Genomic DNA, 15,995 nt, shown 5'->3' with positions numbered 1-15,995 from the left:
AAGCTGCTTTCTTAGGAACCATTCTTCCCTAGAGTTAATCATCTAAATAGGGTAATACCTGACCAGAGTCATCCAACACTTGTAGCTTCATGTTGCTAAATAGCAACTCTGAAAAATTATCCTTAACAATAATAATGCTAGCTACCTTTTATGGTTGTTGTGAAAAAATAAATTAAAATATGTGTAAAGTGCTTAGAGTATACTGCATTTGGCTCATAAAAAGCAATTTTTTGATACTATTGTGATTTTGATGGTTATAATCTCCCAAGAGTTCATGAGTTAACATATAAAAGTCCCTGTAAACTATTAGGGAATGACAAACGTTAGAAGTGCTAGAAAATTTTTAACACTTAATTCATTTATTTATTTTTTATTTTATTTTATTTATTTATTTCTTGGTTGCGCCATGCAGCTTGTGTGATCTTAGTTCCCTGACCAGGGATCGAACCAGGGCCTGGCAGTTAAAGTGCCAAGTCATAACCACTGGACCGCCAGGGAATTCCCAACACTTAATTTAAATCTATTATCAGGAAAATATCTTTAAAAAACCTACTTAAAAACCCGATCTACTCTATCTTTTCTCTTAAAGCAGCTAACACCTGGACCTAGAGATTTTCATACTAAGTGAAGTGAGTCAGACAGAGAAAGACAGATATCATATGATAGCACTTATATGTGGTATCTTAATAAATGGTACAAATGAACCTATTTACAAAACAGAAATTGAGTCCCAGATGTAGAAAACAAACTTACGGTTACCAAGGGAGAAAGGTGGAGTGGAGGGATAAATTGGGAGATTGGGACTGACATATATACACTATTATATATAAAATAGATAACTAATAAGGACCTACTGTATAGCACAGGGAACTCTTCTTAATACTTTATAATGATCTATATGGGAAAAGAATCTAAAAAAGAGTGGAGATATATATATGTATAACTGATTCACTTTGCTGTACAGCAGAAACTAACAACACTGTAAATCAACTATTCTCCAATAAAAAAATTAAATTTTTTTTTTAAAATAAATTTATTCCACCATTAAAAAAAAATGCAGCTAACACCTACTGAGCAATTGCTAACGGCTAGCACTGGCCTACCTGCTTTCCATGGATTTTAAATTTTAAATTCAATCTTTCAGACTAAATTCAAAGCAATCATATGTTCTATTTTAATCCTATTGTTTTATAATATTGCTAACCCTTGGTTTTACAATACAAACAAGTGGAATGACAAAATTATGGAGTCAGAAAAACAGGAATGGATAAGAAGCTTATCTAATTCCATAAGTAGCATGTGGCAGTTCAAAAAATTCATATGTCTGTTGTGTTTCAACACAAAACAGCTAACTAAGCTTCTCAAAACTGATTTCAATTTAAATGCAACTTCATTCAAAGGGAACTACGATGGTCAACTTCAATCAACTAAATTAAATGAAGAGGTTGGTGTTCCAAACCCTTGTGTTCCAACCCCTTATCATTTCTGAGATTCTGGGATTCTGCCTAGAATCTTTTAACACCATCAACAAAAAAAATTAATCCATTTAAACTGATGAAACCTATCAAATGAAGATATACCACCAGAATCATTCAAACCCCATTCAGAAGGGTTGGGTCAAAATTCCTGAAAACTAACATCCTTTCAATGGAAGGGAGAGTGCAGTTTATCCACAATATAAACTTCTTTCTTTACTCCAAATTACAGATCTAATAGATTTCTGGCTATTCCCTCAAAACTACATGACACTCTACTATGCAACCATGAAATATGATTTTGATAGACACATACGGACATGGAGATCTTTCTACAATATATTGTTGAATGAAAAAGCAGACTACAGAACAACAAATATAATGATCTCATTTTTATAAAAATATACACATTCAGAGGCAGGCAAAAAACTGAAAAAATAAACACTGCAATTACGAAGATAGCCTACTTAGGTGGGTGGCAAAATTTTTGAGTGTTTCTTTACATATTCTGTATTATATAAATTAAAAAATATATATAAATTCTGTATTATCTGGCTTGCTTTTCAATAATTTTTTTTTTTTAATAATCGGGAAAATGTTGTTTTCACTTCCTAGTTAGGCAAAAACATATGCTTGCTTTTGTCTCAAAAAGCTGCAGGTCAGACTCTCTCCATATAGAGTCCAAGGAGATAGACATCTTTAGAACCACTTACCATTCCAGCACTGACAACTATCAATATTTCTGTATTTAATTCATCTAGAGAAGCAAAAAGGATACAACACAAAAACAAATAAACAAAAAAACAGAAGAGCTAGAGACACCATCATGAAAATCCTTTCAGAAAAAAGCTGGAAACACCAGCCCTTACATTTTCTCTTTTTGAAGTTGTCTCTTCCCATTCTATGGAAAAGAAGTAGATACTTCAACAGAAGCTGGGCATTTCCATAGACTCAGAGATCCTTTGAAAAATTTTTTGGCTATGCCTGTATCTTCCACAGCATCTTACATGGTGAGGAAATAGAGTGGCTCTAATCTAGACAGAATAAGTAAGGCAAAACCTTTGTATCACATAACCAAAGGTTGGTTTTGTCTTGATAGCTTTTCCGAGTCACAGAATACTTATATATTCTAGGCACTGGCCAGATAACTCAAATTTTAATTGACTGCTATGTAGACGCTGTCAAAAACCCAGTTGAAACTACTGAACATTTTAAAGACATCCAAGGAAACTGCTAATTATCTGTTAGTTTGTACTTTCTTCCCTATTATTGTATCAAGTTAAGATTCATAAAATATTGCAAATGTAAATTAAACTTTTGTGTTCCAAAGGAATTCTTAACAAGATTGCACTTTATATTAGTCTTTGGTTTTTTAATCAGTAATGATAAAAACATCTGTATGAAAAGAATTCTGATTATCTCCTCTAAAAATATTATCTACCGTGTCATATATTATTTATATAGAGTCACATGTAAATTCCTTTTAGATTTTATGCTAGGAAAAAGCTTCTTTTACTATAGAATAAGAAATATACAATTCTTACTTCAGTTTTTGTCTTAGCTGCTAGTGGGCTCAGAACTAAATTACAAAACTTTACTTAGTCTAGGCTTCTGGTGTATCTTCCAATACTATGTGGCTCGTGATCTTTTGTATATCTAATATAGAATCATACCCTCTGTACATGTTTTTTTATGAAACTGCTGCATAGACAGCTATTGCCAGGAGTTCCCTGGTGGCCTAGTGGTTAGGATTCTGGGCTTTCACTACCGGGGCCTGGGTTCAATTCCTGGTCAGTGAACTGAGATCCCACAAGCCGCACAGTGCGGCCCCCCATCCCAGCAAAAAAAAAAAAAAAAAAAAAAAAAAAGACGGCTACTGCCAATGTTGAGAATTTTAATCAAAAGTCACAACTGTGTATAGATGCCTCTGCCACAACAAAAAGCCATAAATTATTTAAATGACAACAAATGCCACAAATTTATTAAACTTAATTTGCAAATTAGAAGATTAAGACAAATGAGGACGGCAACCAAAAAAAAAAGCTTTCATTTCTGGTGAAGAAAATAATTTTTAAATATATAGGTCTTCCCCAATGAAAATATTAAAAGCTTTAAAACTAAGTTTGCTTAATTTTACTTACCGTGTCTTTTCAAAATTAATAGGGCATTTTAATTATAACAAAAAAGACTTACATACCTTATGCAAACAAGTGTCCACTACCCAATTGCACACATTTTCCAGGTCATCAGATACCTCAAGCCTAGATTTAACAAATTCACAGAGCTCCTCATTACTCATAACATCCCAGATCCCATCACAAGCCAAGATGATAAATTCATCCTCTTCTGCTCTTAAAATTTCATAAACCTCAGGCTCTGGAGAAACAAGTTGTTCTGTTGGGCCCTTGCCATCAACACACTTGTAATCATAGTCCCCCAGAGCACGAGACACTGCTAATGAACCATTAACACGCTGTATCATTACGCTGCCTCCTGCATTTTGGATTCGCTCTTTCTCCCTTGGGTTGCAAGGTTTGTGATCTTGGGTAGAAAAGCAGACTTGTCCATTCCTATACAGAACAGCCCGTGAATCACCACAGTTGATGAAGTAAATATGCTTAGGTGAAATCATAACTCCCACTGCAGTTGAACCGCTCCTGTCCATGCCATTTCTGAGATCTGAAAAGTTACGCATGTATTCATCAATTTTCAAAAAGCCAGTTCTGATACCATTCTTGACGTTTTCCACTGAAGGCTCAAGAGCAGATCCTGATTTTCCAGCTGCCCTAAAGTCTTCATTATTAGTGATGTGTTCTAATAAGTGTGTTGAGCAGTAATTTGCTACTCTGGATCCAGCGTGACCATCATAAACTGCAAAAAACGACCAGTCTTCCAAGCCGTGAGGAATACCTACGACAGCTGTGTGTGCATCTTCCATCTCCACTCTCCATCCTTGCATACTACTCAGGCCATAACGTAAACCATTCCCAGCACCATGAGCATTATGTTTCTCAGTTTTGGGTTTATCCAAAAATGCACCCATGTTTAGTAATGAATCTGAAAGGAAAAAAAAAAATTGTAGGTGTTACATGTTTAAATTTGATAGAGCATTTATCTACAATATTTTATCTATTTTCTAGTAACTCCTGATCAAGTATATTTTTCAGTACTATCAAAATTTACTGGAACAACAACAAAAAAGAAACCAAGAAAATGTCCCCATATACCCTTCTTCTAGAATAGTAGTTTCTCAATCCTAGCACATTAGAGTCTCTGGGGATGAGACCCAGATATCAATATCTTTTTAAAACTGCCTCTCTGGTGATTTGTCCGTAGAGCAAGTTGAGAACCACCATTCTAGGAGAAAGGAAACCAAGAAACAAAACCTGGTTAAGTTTTTTTTTTTTTTAATTCAATTTATAAGATAACTCTAGGGCTCAATATATAAGACGCAGGAGTGAGAATATTCAGAACGTTGCAACATCTTGTTCAATCTACTAAGGTAGAAAAGTATGCTAACACATTTTAGAAAGACTTCCAAAAGCAAGTGTTGTAATCAGGTATTTTCCCCCCAGTAATCCTGAAGACAACCCCCCAAATTAATTAAAACACAAAATCTCAGTTTTAACAAACATGTGATTTTACTTAGGTTTTACTGCACATCAAATAAAAAACTTTACTTGGATTGACTGAAGCCCATTAACCCATAAAAATAAATATAACTTTAATGATGTGCTAAAGAACATACTACTTAATATTGCCGTGCTTCACAATCCATGAAGTAGCATTAGGACAGCTTTTACTCAGTGCTGGCTGACAAAGACTTAAAGCCCATAGAGAGAACTGTAAAGTACCACTATGCATCACCCTCCCTCTCAGCTTTACTATTACTTTAGAATAAGGCTTTTCCAATTTCAAATGACTTGGACTGGAACAGTGGGGATGAGAATGCCTGGTACGTTTTCCACATACAATCCTGGCCCTAACGCTTGCTAGCTGTGTGATCTTGAGTTTCCTAGTCACTGGTACCTCAAATTCCTTCTCTGTCAAATGGGAATAATAACAATAGTACCTACACCTGACAGGGTTGCAGTGAAGAATGAGTTAACATATAGTGCTTAGAACAGTTCCTGAGACACAGTAAACACCATAAAATGTTTGCTGTTATTATTTGCTCAAAATGCAAATTCCATGGCCCTATCCCCACACCCTCAATTTCCTTTTTTTTTCCAGTAGATCTCGGATGGGATCTTCAAAAAAGCATGCTGGTGACTAAAGAATCACATTTTGAGACACACTGGTCTAGATCAACTGACTTTCATTTGGATCTAGGTATCTTTGTGAGATATCTTTTTCAGCTGTAACCATTACCTAACTTTACAATAAAACTAAATATTCCTATTCCTAAAAACCCAATGAACCACCATATATAATATTTATAAATTACAGCAATTTTATAACTTTTCATGAGTTATATATAATACTGTACTAATAAATTACAAACACAAATATTTATAAAAAGGAATTTTGGAAGGACAAGATTTTACTCAGACCTAAAAATTAATTTCATTCAAGTATGATAAAAAATTATATTTTGTATTGAGAACAATGTAATAGAATATGCTTATTTGTTAGCACATTGGTTTGATATTTTGATACAATGATTTGAAAGCCTAGTTCTAAGCACATTTTAATTTAGATTGTTTTTAATGCTTATTTCACCTGAAAAAAAAAAAACCCTTATAAAGATACCTAAACGCAAATGAAACTGAATTGTTGACTGTATTTATCACCCACTCTTCAATCCCAACTACCAATTATAAAAAAAATTTGTTATCATTTCCCTTATCTTGATGTTCTTCGAATTAAGGTTCTGCTGTTTCACATTTCACGAAATGGGCTCAAAATTCACAAGAGCTCCTCATTTAGAAGAGTTTTAAAAATAGTTTGGAAATTTCTATTTCCAAATTTGTTTTTAATTTAGGGATAAAGAGAGAAGGAAGGAGGAGTCTTCAATAAAAAGCTATAGGAGACCCGAAGAATCAAAGGGAGCCTGGAACGCCAGCTTGGAAAACCATCAGGAAACAAAGGAGCCCTGAGGCTGGGCAGCCAAACACTGTGAAAGTTACACCAAGAACAGCCTTGCCTGCTGCTGCAGTGATCGTCTACGTTCCGTCTAATTTCTTTCTGAAAGTCACTTTCTCAAGATTCAAAGTTTGGGAAACAGGTATCTAAGTATCTAATTGACTGAGCTCTGGTCACCAGCACACCTATTGGCTGTAACTGGGACTGCATTCTTTCACAAATTAGTAAAAATGTTTTTACGTTCAATATTGATCTCATTTTAAAGTTACGGTTGTCCCATAATGATTTAATTCTTTAAACATCATGAAATATCATACATATTTTATATAATGTATACACACAGCTAAAGAGTACTAAAACTACCATAGAGTTTAAGAAGTAGAACATTATCAAGACCACTGAAGCCTCCTATTATCCTGAATTTTCTAATTAGTATTTCTTCTAGTTTAACCATATTCATGTGTGGTTGTTTAGTTTTATATGTTTGACACCTTACACTGATGTAAAATACAGTATGTTTTACTCTAGTACTTTTTTTTTCCAGCTCAACACTGTATTTCATTTACATTGATGTATAGAGCTGTAGTTCATTCACTATATGCCACTGTATGTTTGCACCACAATTTTTATCCATTCCACTATCAATATGAGTTATTTCTCATTTTTTAAAGTATAAAACAGAGCTGTTTTGAACAATCGTGGTGCACATATGTGTTTTCCTAGAACATATACCTAAATTCCCAAGTGCTTAAAGTTTATATAGATGATCTTTTTTCCAACAAAAATCACAAAACAAACCATCTCCAAACATTTGTTTCTCAACTGTTCTTTCACTAACACTACTTTCTTTAAGACAATTACTTTCTTAGTAAGTAAGCTTCATCTTGAATGGCATGATTAAGAGTGTATTTTCTTTTATCCAAAAATATCTGCATAGGAATCAGCAATTACTATTTTAAGTTCTCTAACTCTTCAAAAGCAAAAAACTTTGCTATGAGATAATCATCAAAACTCTATGTGGCAGACTGTACCTTCTTGGTCATTTCTCATTTCATTCACAGTAAGCCCTCAGTATCAGCTGGTTCCACACCCTCAGATTCAACCCACCACAAGTTGAAAATACTCAGGGAAAAAAAATTCCAGAAAGTTCCAAAAAGCAAAACTTGACTTTGCCTTGCACCAGCAACTTGTACATGGGATTTATATTGTATTAGGTAATCCAGACATGATTTAAAGTATATGGGGAGGTTGTGCATAGGTTGTATACAAATACCACACCATTTTATATAGGGGGCTTGAGCATCTGCATATTTTGGCATCACCACTGTAAATAGCTCACTGAATCTTAAAGTTAAAGGTCTTGTTTTTATAAAATTAACTACACTGATGACACCCTAATAGCTCTGAACTCCTGGTTCAATTTCTTTGCTGCAGTAATTTTCCTATGTATGTTGCAGTGAACAATTTTCACCTTAAGCGACTATGATTTTTCTTCCAAAAAAGGTTATCTTTATTAAAGAAGCATTTACTGTTAAGATACATTTGTCTAGCATCTCTTTGCTTTTACTCTTCACTCCCCCCAAAAAACAGATTTTATTACTGAAACAAAATTTAGCAAATACCAAGAGGAAAGTATGTTACAAACACCTATATTTTAGTCAATCTTAAATCTCCCATGTGTAATAGTTCTCACACTGGTTTCTTCAACTTGGCAATGATTACTACATGTTTCAAAGGCATGTGATGAAAAAGGAATGTATTTTAATTTGGGGCCATATATTCTACATATTATTTCAGTCATTTTGACCAAGGCAGGAAAAACTAGTGTTTCCCCAGTGGTATGCTTTGTCTTTTACTACTCAGCAAGAAACCTCAAAGGGCCTTGTAAACATTTTATAATTAAATTTAGTGAAACTTTGTAGTTACTGTATTGAATATTATATGGCTCTATCAAACACCTGTGGGGGGGGGGAACTCATAAAGGTTAGTTTTTACCCTCAGAATGCAATTTTTAAAATGTCTTGCTAATTTGCTATAATTTTATACTATGATTTAGCCATATGTCAAGCACACTATACACTTAGGCAAGCTATGGTTTCAACAACAGTAAATTGAGATCCACATTTCAAATAATCTTTGACAATCTCAAATTTTGAGAGGTTGATATTTGAGATCTGATTATATTATAGGTTTTACCCCATAAGAGCCCATACTGGGATTAGGAGTTCTAACATTTTTTACGCTGTGTGCTTGTATGTGCTCTATTATAATTAAAATCAATCTAATGTTTTGATAGGAATCTTTTACAGTCACTTGCTCATTTTTTGAAGACTGTTTAGTTAAAACCAGATCACATGGAGGGACTTTCCTGGTGGCTCAGTGGTTGGGAGTCCACCTGCCAATGCAGGGGACACAGGTTCGAGCCCTGGTCCGGGAAGATCCCACGTGCCGCGGAGCAGCTAAGCCCGTGTGCCACAACTACTGAGCCTGCACTCTAGAGCCCGCGAGCCACAACTACTGAGCCTGCGCTCTAGAACACGTAAGCCACAACTACTGAGCCCGGGTGCTGCAACTACTGAAGCCTGCGCCCCTGGAACCTGCGCTCCACAACAAGAGAAGCCACCACAATGAAAAGCCCGCACACCGCAACAAAGAGTAGCCCCAGCTCGCCGCAACTAGAGAAAGCCCGTGCGCAGCAACAAAGACCCAATGCAGCCAAAGACAAATTAAAAAAACAAAACCAAAACATGACCAACAACAACAACAAAAAACTGGATCACATGGAAATCAATGTAATCACATGTAAACTTCAATGTGATACAGCAATGAATACAAGTGAGGAAGTAAAAATTCTACTGTTCCTTAGAATCTCTCACCAGCCCATTTGACATACTAACAGCGTGGGGAAGCCAGTGTCAATCACTATATTAAATGTAATTTGCCTTTTTCAAGATGAAAGACAATAAACAAAGGTTCTAATCTTTAAAAAATTAATGCTGATGGATGGTCCTGCATACTCCCTGTAGAGACCACTTGGTCTATACAACTCTGTGGGCCTAAGAGGTTTTACAAGACTGAGAGAGAATATATGCATAGCAAGCATTGTCTAAAGACTGAATGAGCAATATTCTCTGCACATCTGTCTTTTTCCATTGCCTTCTTTGAGATGAATACATTACTGAACTCACAGCAGCATAATGTTATTATTTACTTGCTTAATCAATGGAACACAGTAATTGTACTATAAAGTAAGCACCTGAGAAATGGTATTTTAAAAGGAGTTATACACGGAAGACTGGGGACTACTGGCTGTCTTTTTTATTTAAGTAGTTTGCTATAATCACCTTAAGTAATCACATTTTTAATAATCACTTAAAAGGTTTCACATGTGTGTATATAGTATATAGCATTCAATTCTGGGCTGATTCTAAAATTTTTCATTCAGAATCAGTACATAAAATACAGCAATAAATCATACATACTTGTATTTGCCACAGGAATACCTTAAACGTACTTTAACAACAGTACATTAGACACTCACTCAAGCATTTTCTGACTGCCTACTACCTGCCAGGCACTGTATTAAGTACTAGGAATAAGATGCCCCCATCCCTAAAGGAATGTATAGTCTGGTGGAAGACAAAGACCAGTGCACAGGTTTTGAAGGCACACTGTGATACAGGGGCTATAATGGGATAAATACAGGTATGCCAAGAAGAGGTATCAAAAAAGTCTTATGTAGTTAAAATTTTTCCAAAGGAAGAAGCCTAAGCTGAGACCTAAAAGGTGTAAGTGGGAGAAGGAAATAGCCAGCATATACAAAGACGAGAAGAAGAGTAAGAGCACAATTAATTTGGTATGGTTGTGTGTGTGTGTGTGTGTGTGTGTGTGTGTGTGTGTACATGAGCATTTCAAGGAGCAAAGCAGGAGCACTGAAATTCTAAGAATAACACTATTTCCTACTGAGATGTCCACTGACTACTTATCTTAGAATCACAGATTTGGGAACTCAAAGATGTGTCATGCCCTTCTTGCCTAAGCAAGTAGCAAACCAAACTGATAATAACTGCTTTTCATTGAGAAGAACAAATCTGGAAAAAAAATTCTAGAGGCCCTAAAATTTAGATAGGTAGATTTGGAGTTGACATTTTTTTCTGGAATAAGCCTCCACATTAAAAAAATCTGATACCTTTGAGCTTGCTTACAAACCAACTCTGAAAGAGGGTGAGGGAAGAGGGTGGGCAATCTTTACACATAACAAGCCAAAATTAGGTTAAACGAAACTTAAAGGGCTGTTTAAATACTCAAATTGAAATATTACTATAATGTTCAAAATAAGGTCAAATACATGCAAAAGCTAAGATACTAACACTACTCATCACCAGGTGAAACACTTTCAAAACTGAGTATCAGGTTCCCGTTTTCTAAAACCCTCTTTAGCTCACTCAGAGTCATCTCTACTCCTTAAGTCAAATGATCCATATAACAGAGGCTTTTTTCTCCCTTTCCCTCTAAACATATCTAGGGACTAGAACTTCATCTAAAGAAGTGGATTCATAGTTGCTGGAGAAGAACAAAAGCTAATCTCGACTTACAAAACACCAGATTCCCTGGATAAAACTCTCTACTATTCCTAAAAACATTAAACATAGTGCACTTGGCTAATAATTTATTTTGATGATAAACTCTGACAAAGAACAAGAAAAATTATCTGAAGCACTGTGTTTTAAAAATTCTTTTGAATTTAAAGTTCTAGTTCCCTTGCCTTTGCTGGCAGACTGGCTGATTTGTTCTCATCAATCAAGTAAGAGGGACCAACTTACTTCAAAGCTGTCCTCAGTTTACAATCTAGCCCACCTATATTACATATTTATAAACAAAATTGACAGCACAGTAGGAAACAATAATAGGTCCTCAAAGAATATAGCTTCATTTTTTCAAATAACAAGTAACTTAGAAATAAAAGGTGAAGGAAAAAACACTTACCATACTGAACATTTGTACTAACTGATTCTAATATAGTCTAAAATCAAAAGCAGGACTATTGGGACTTCCCTCTGTGCTCCCAATGCAGGGCGCTCGGGTTCGATCCCTGGCCAGGGAACTAGATCCCGCATGCCTCGACTAAAAGATCCCGCACACGGCAATGAAGATCCCGCGTGCCGCAGCTAAAACCCAGTGCAGCCAAATAAATAAATAAATATTTTTTTTAAAAAAAGGACTATTTTGGGCTTCCCTGGTGGTGCAGTGGTTGAGAGTCGGCCTGCCGATGTAGGGGACGCGGGTTCGTGCCCCGGTCCGGGAAGATCCCACGTGCCGCGGAGCGGCTGGGCCCGTGAGCCGTGGCCACTGAGCCTGCGCGTCCGGAGCCTGTGCTCCGCAACGGGAGAGGCCACAACAGTGAGGGGCCCGCGTACCACAAAAACAAACAAACAAACAAACAAACAAACAAACAAAAAAGGACTATTTTGTCTACCATAATTTAGACAATGAATTATTTTTAAAATTGTGCCCTCCCCTTCCTTAACTTCCTCCCATCCTTGCACAGTTACATCCTTCCTGAAATGTCAGATTTGGGTCCTATCTTTCCCAGAAATCCTTTCCCCCAAGGTGCTCTACTAAACTTCATTAACAGTTCTTTACCATCCACTTAGCACTTAGCACATGCTGCTCTGCATAATTAACGGTCCTTCTGTGTATACCTATTTCCCAAAACAGTAATTTGTTTCTTTATTTTCCTGCCAAAACAAATACTAAATTAGTGTTGGAAGATTTTTTTTTAATTAGTTTGACAGAAGTGGTTTAACAAAGCAACATTTCCATCCCCAATAAATGTGATAAATTTCTTATGTGGCCTTTACCCTTAGTCCATACACCCCCTAGAACTGGAGTAGATTCCATAAAGAAAATAGACATTTCTTACATTACCGAAAAGAGAAAGGACTCAAGCCAAAAAAAAAAAAAAAATCCCTGAAACTCATCACTCCTGTGTTATAGAAGACCCTCATTCTCTCAAAGGAAGACTTCCAGGGAGGACAGCATCCAGGAGTGGAATCTGGAATAATGGATGCTTAAATGGTGTCCACTACATGAAGGCAATCCAAGAATTATACCATATGAATGAAGCTGTACACAGGCTAGGCACAGACTAGATTATGTATTTGGCTATTGTGCTCTATGTTTATTTCCCCCTTGGAGTTCCTCTACCTTTAATAAAGTTTAGAAGTTCTTATCTCAATTATCTCATGTCAAATTAAGTAGGAAAAGTCTCATGTCCATGTTCTAGAGAGGGCACTGAAGGTAAATTGAATGCTCTCTGCCTCAGTCAATACTCAGGGGCAATAGTAAAAAGGGACAGAGTCTCCCAAAGGAGAGAAAAATTTTGGCTTAAGAAAAAGAGCTGGGAATGAGAGGACTGACCTCTACCTGCTTGGACCTGGATTTTTTTTTTTTTTTTTTTAAAGAAGTAACAGTTTACTCTCACATACTCATAAAGTCATTTTAACAGTTATGACATTTAACAGTTTCCCTTCATAGAATCAACTATAAGGTTTGGCCGTGAATATTTCCTCATATGAATTACAAAAGTATCTATTAGATGAGATTATTAGGACCAAGTGCCATATTTTACTGAAATGATCTGGGAAACCTTCATGCAACAGAAACCCTAGAAAACTATGCGTTTGAGTACACACATCTATCTAGACATCAAAAGAACCAAGAAACCTATAGCACCTAAAAAATTAAACATTTTCTGATAATAAATAAGAGTACCAACTTGTACCCAAAATACATACACATACAATAAACATAATCTCAAGACAGTGAACTGTAGGAAACAAGAATGCCTAAACATTGGGTTTGATTCCTTGCTCTACCAAGTATCTGTTTTCTTAGAAAAAAAGCTATACACAACAATATTGAACATCTACTGTTCTGAAATTCTATGTTTTGGGAGTCTGATTAGTAAGTGAATTACCAGCTACCAACAGGTAAAAGATTATATATGACACTGTAAGACCAAAATACAACCCATAATAGAACAGTACCACTGGCCAAGTTCATATTTCATATGCAATACCTAATTAATGTAAAAAAAGAATAAAAAAGGATTTAGGAACTTGAACCAGATTTCTCAATTTCTAAATGAAAGTTAAAAGTTATGTGGGCTTGTTCCCCAAAGCTTCCAAAATGATAGCAACCATATCCTCTACTCCAACTTAAAAAAAAAATAAAACAAAACCTCCAAGTCAAGCACATCCTCTTATTTACATGAAATTTTATAAAACACTCCAATCAAAAGTATTTATCATCCTTCTGAACTCTTGGAAGTAGCGTCTCTCACACACAAGGCAATTAACTATATACTGTTTTATGATAAGCCTTATATTAAATATTAACATTTACACCACTCTAAATGTGCTCATGTCATGTGGAACCAAGTTTCAATGTCAACATTTTATTCAAACCAAAAGCAGTCTTCTTGCTGAAATTTACCTTTTCACAGAATTATACTTGCTTGTTATTATATTTTTCTTATTTACCCAATTTGGATTTTCTCTTTCTTTTTTTTTTAAAGGAGTCACTAGTTTGGCACGGCTATCTTTGGGGGAATTTTAGTTTTACATTCTACATAAAGGAAGTCAATGCTTCTCCATGTTGCTGAGCACTGTTTGACAAAAGAAGGGACTAACATTTCAGTAGAGAATACCCCTAACTCATAGAATGTAAATTCTAAAAAATAAAATGTACACAAAATACTGTGTATTTATTTTAAATATTTTTTCTCAGAGGAAGTTCGAAACATTCATCAGATTCTCAAAGAACTTTCTGATAGCACAAACAGATGAAAAACAACAGCCACAAAAAGGCTGAGACATTTAGCTCTACCTGATCCAAGCTTATCTCTGAATGAGCTAAAATATTTTACGACTCACGTAAAGGACTTCCAGTTAAAGATGAAGGACTGAACATAAACATTCGTTTCTCTTCTAAAATTCTGCTACACTTCATAAGGGACCTTTTATATCCATAAAGATAAAGTTAATGGGAGTGGAGACAGCAACAAGTACACGTGAAGCCTGGGAAGCAGAAGAACCAAGACCCTTAGTGGAATGCTAAGTTACAAACTAAGCCAGCTGCGAGGAAAGAAAAAAGCAAGCTAGCTTAAACTCCTCTGGAAGTGGAAGTGAAGCTGGGGCTACAAACTGGAGCACTGACTGAAAGTGTACTGAAGAAGTAGTTGGACTCCCCAGAATTCTCCTCTCCCGTTCAGTGTAGCAGAATGAATGAATACAACGCTCACTCCCCAAAAAGAAGGCTTATTTCTGAAGAAGGTAAAACAGGACTTTGGGAACTGAAGAATACCAGGCAGAGATGAGAGCTGGAAGCTACACTTAAAAAACATAAGTGAAAGTTTATACTTATTATTTGACATACTAACCTTTTTCAGACACTTGATTTTCAAAATGATGGCAATCAAATGTATACCCTTGTTTTTCTACTCTTTAGAATCTCACTGGCCCAAAAGGAAGATCAAAAGGTGCTAACAATGGAGGTTACTCAAACAAATATTTCAGCTGAATCACCCTACAGTGAAACCCACAGCCAACAAATCCCACGGACAAGCACAGAGCTTCCAATCAGCTATTCAATGCCCACTTTAAAATATAAGCAGACAGTCCATGGACAAACACAGAAGAAGTTCCCTAGAAGAAGAGAGGGGGGCCAAAACAAGCAGAAAACGGCAATTTGGAAGAGAAAGGGATGAGGTTAGGAAAAGAAAATTTAAGGAAAGAAGGGAGGAAAGAAGCAAGTGAGCAAACTCCTTTCAGAAAGATAAGATTTTGAATTCATGAAATAACAGGATGTTATTAAAAGGAAAAACAGAACATTCAGAGGAACAAAAGAGCTCCTGTAAAGTAAAAACATAATCATAGAAGAGAAAGCTGGGAAGATAAAAATTGAAGGAAACTCCCAGAAATTAGAGCACAAGGCAGACATGGTAAAACAGTAGAGGATCAGTCCAGGAGGTTCAAGAGCCAAATAACAGGAGTAAGAGACACAGAAAATTGAAGAGAAGAAGTAATTTTTTTAAATAATCTAAAAAAATTTCCAAACTGAAGGGCATCAATTTCAAGACTGAGAGGACCCACTCTGTGCCAAGCACAATGGATGAAAACAGATACTTACAAAGGCACATTATCAAAAATTTCAGAACACTGGAGGTAGGCAGAGCCTATATGCTTTCAGAGAGAAAGAAAAAAGTTTCATACAAAAGCTCAAGAATCAGAATGGCACTGATCTCAATTGGGGGAAAACTAGGGGTTAAATTAATGATTAGTACACCAAACAAAACTTATTAACTCCAAGAAAAACAAGAAATTGTGCAGGAAATAAAAAGTAATCCTATCTGGAAAACATGAGGAAGAACGG

At 35.7% G+C, this 15,995-nt stretch overlaps 1 protein-coding gene across 4 annotated transcripts in view; it reads right to left on the bottom strand.

Annotated features, from left to right (window-relative positions):
- The window catches only part of PPM1B (protein phosphatase, Mg2+/Mn2+ dependent 1B), a 75,633-nt gene that overhangs the window by 26,156 nt on the left and 33,482 nt on the right, over positions 1-15,995 (bottom strand). For 2 of the 4 annotated variants that reach the window (XM_024753620.1, XM_024753619.1), the window contains exon 2: positions 3,673-4,532. The exons of 1 other annotated variant lie outside the window; for it this stretch is intronic. In XM_024753620.1, coding sequence (XP_024609388.1) covers positions 3,673-4,518 — 846 coding nt within the window. In that variant the 5' untranslated portion in view covers positions 4,519-4,532. The remainder of the gene's footprint in view (positions 1-3,672; positions 4,533-15,995) is intronic. One more of the 4 variants, XM_024753621.1, reaches the window with a different exon arrangement.

The sequence above is a fragment of the Neophocaena asiaeorientalis genome, unplaced genomic scaffold (genome assembly GCF_003031525.2).
Source record: "Neophocaena asiaeorientalis asiaeorientalis breed wild unplaced genomic scaffold, Neophocaena_asiaeorientalis_V1.1 scaffold171, whole genome shotgun sequence".
NCBI classification, from domain to species: Eukaryota; Metazoa; Chordata; class Mammalia; order Artiodactyla; family Phocoenidae; genus Neophocaena; species Neophocaena asiaeorientalis.
The sequence above is the reverse complement of the archived record's forward strand: the minus strand, read 5'-3'. Positions and strand labels throughout refer to the sequence as shown.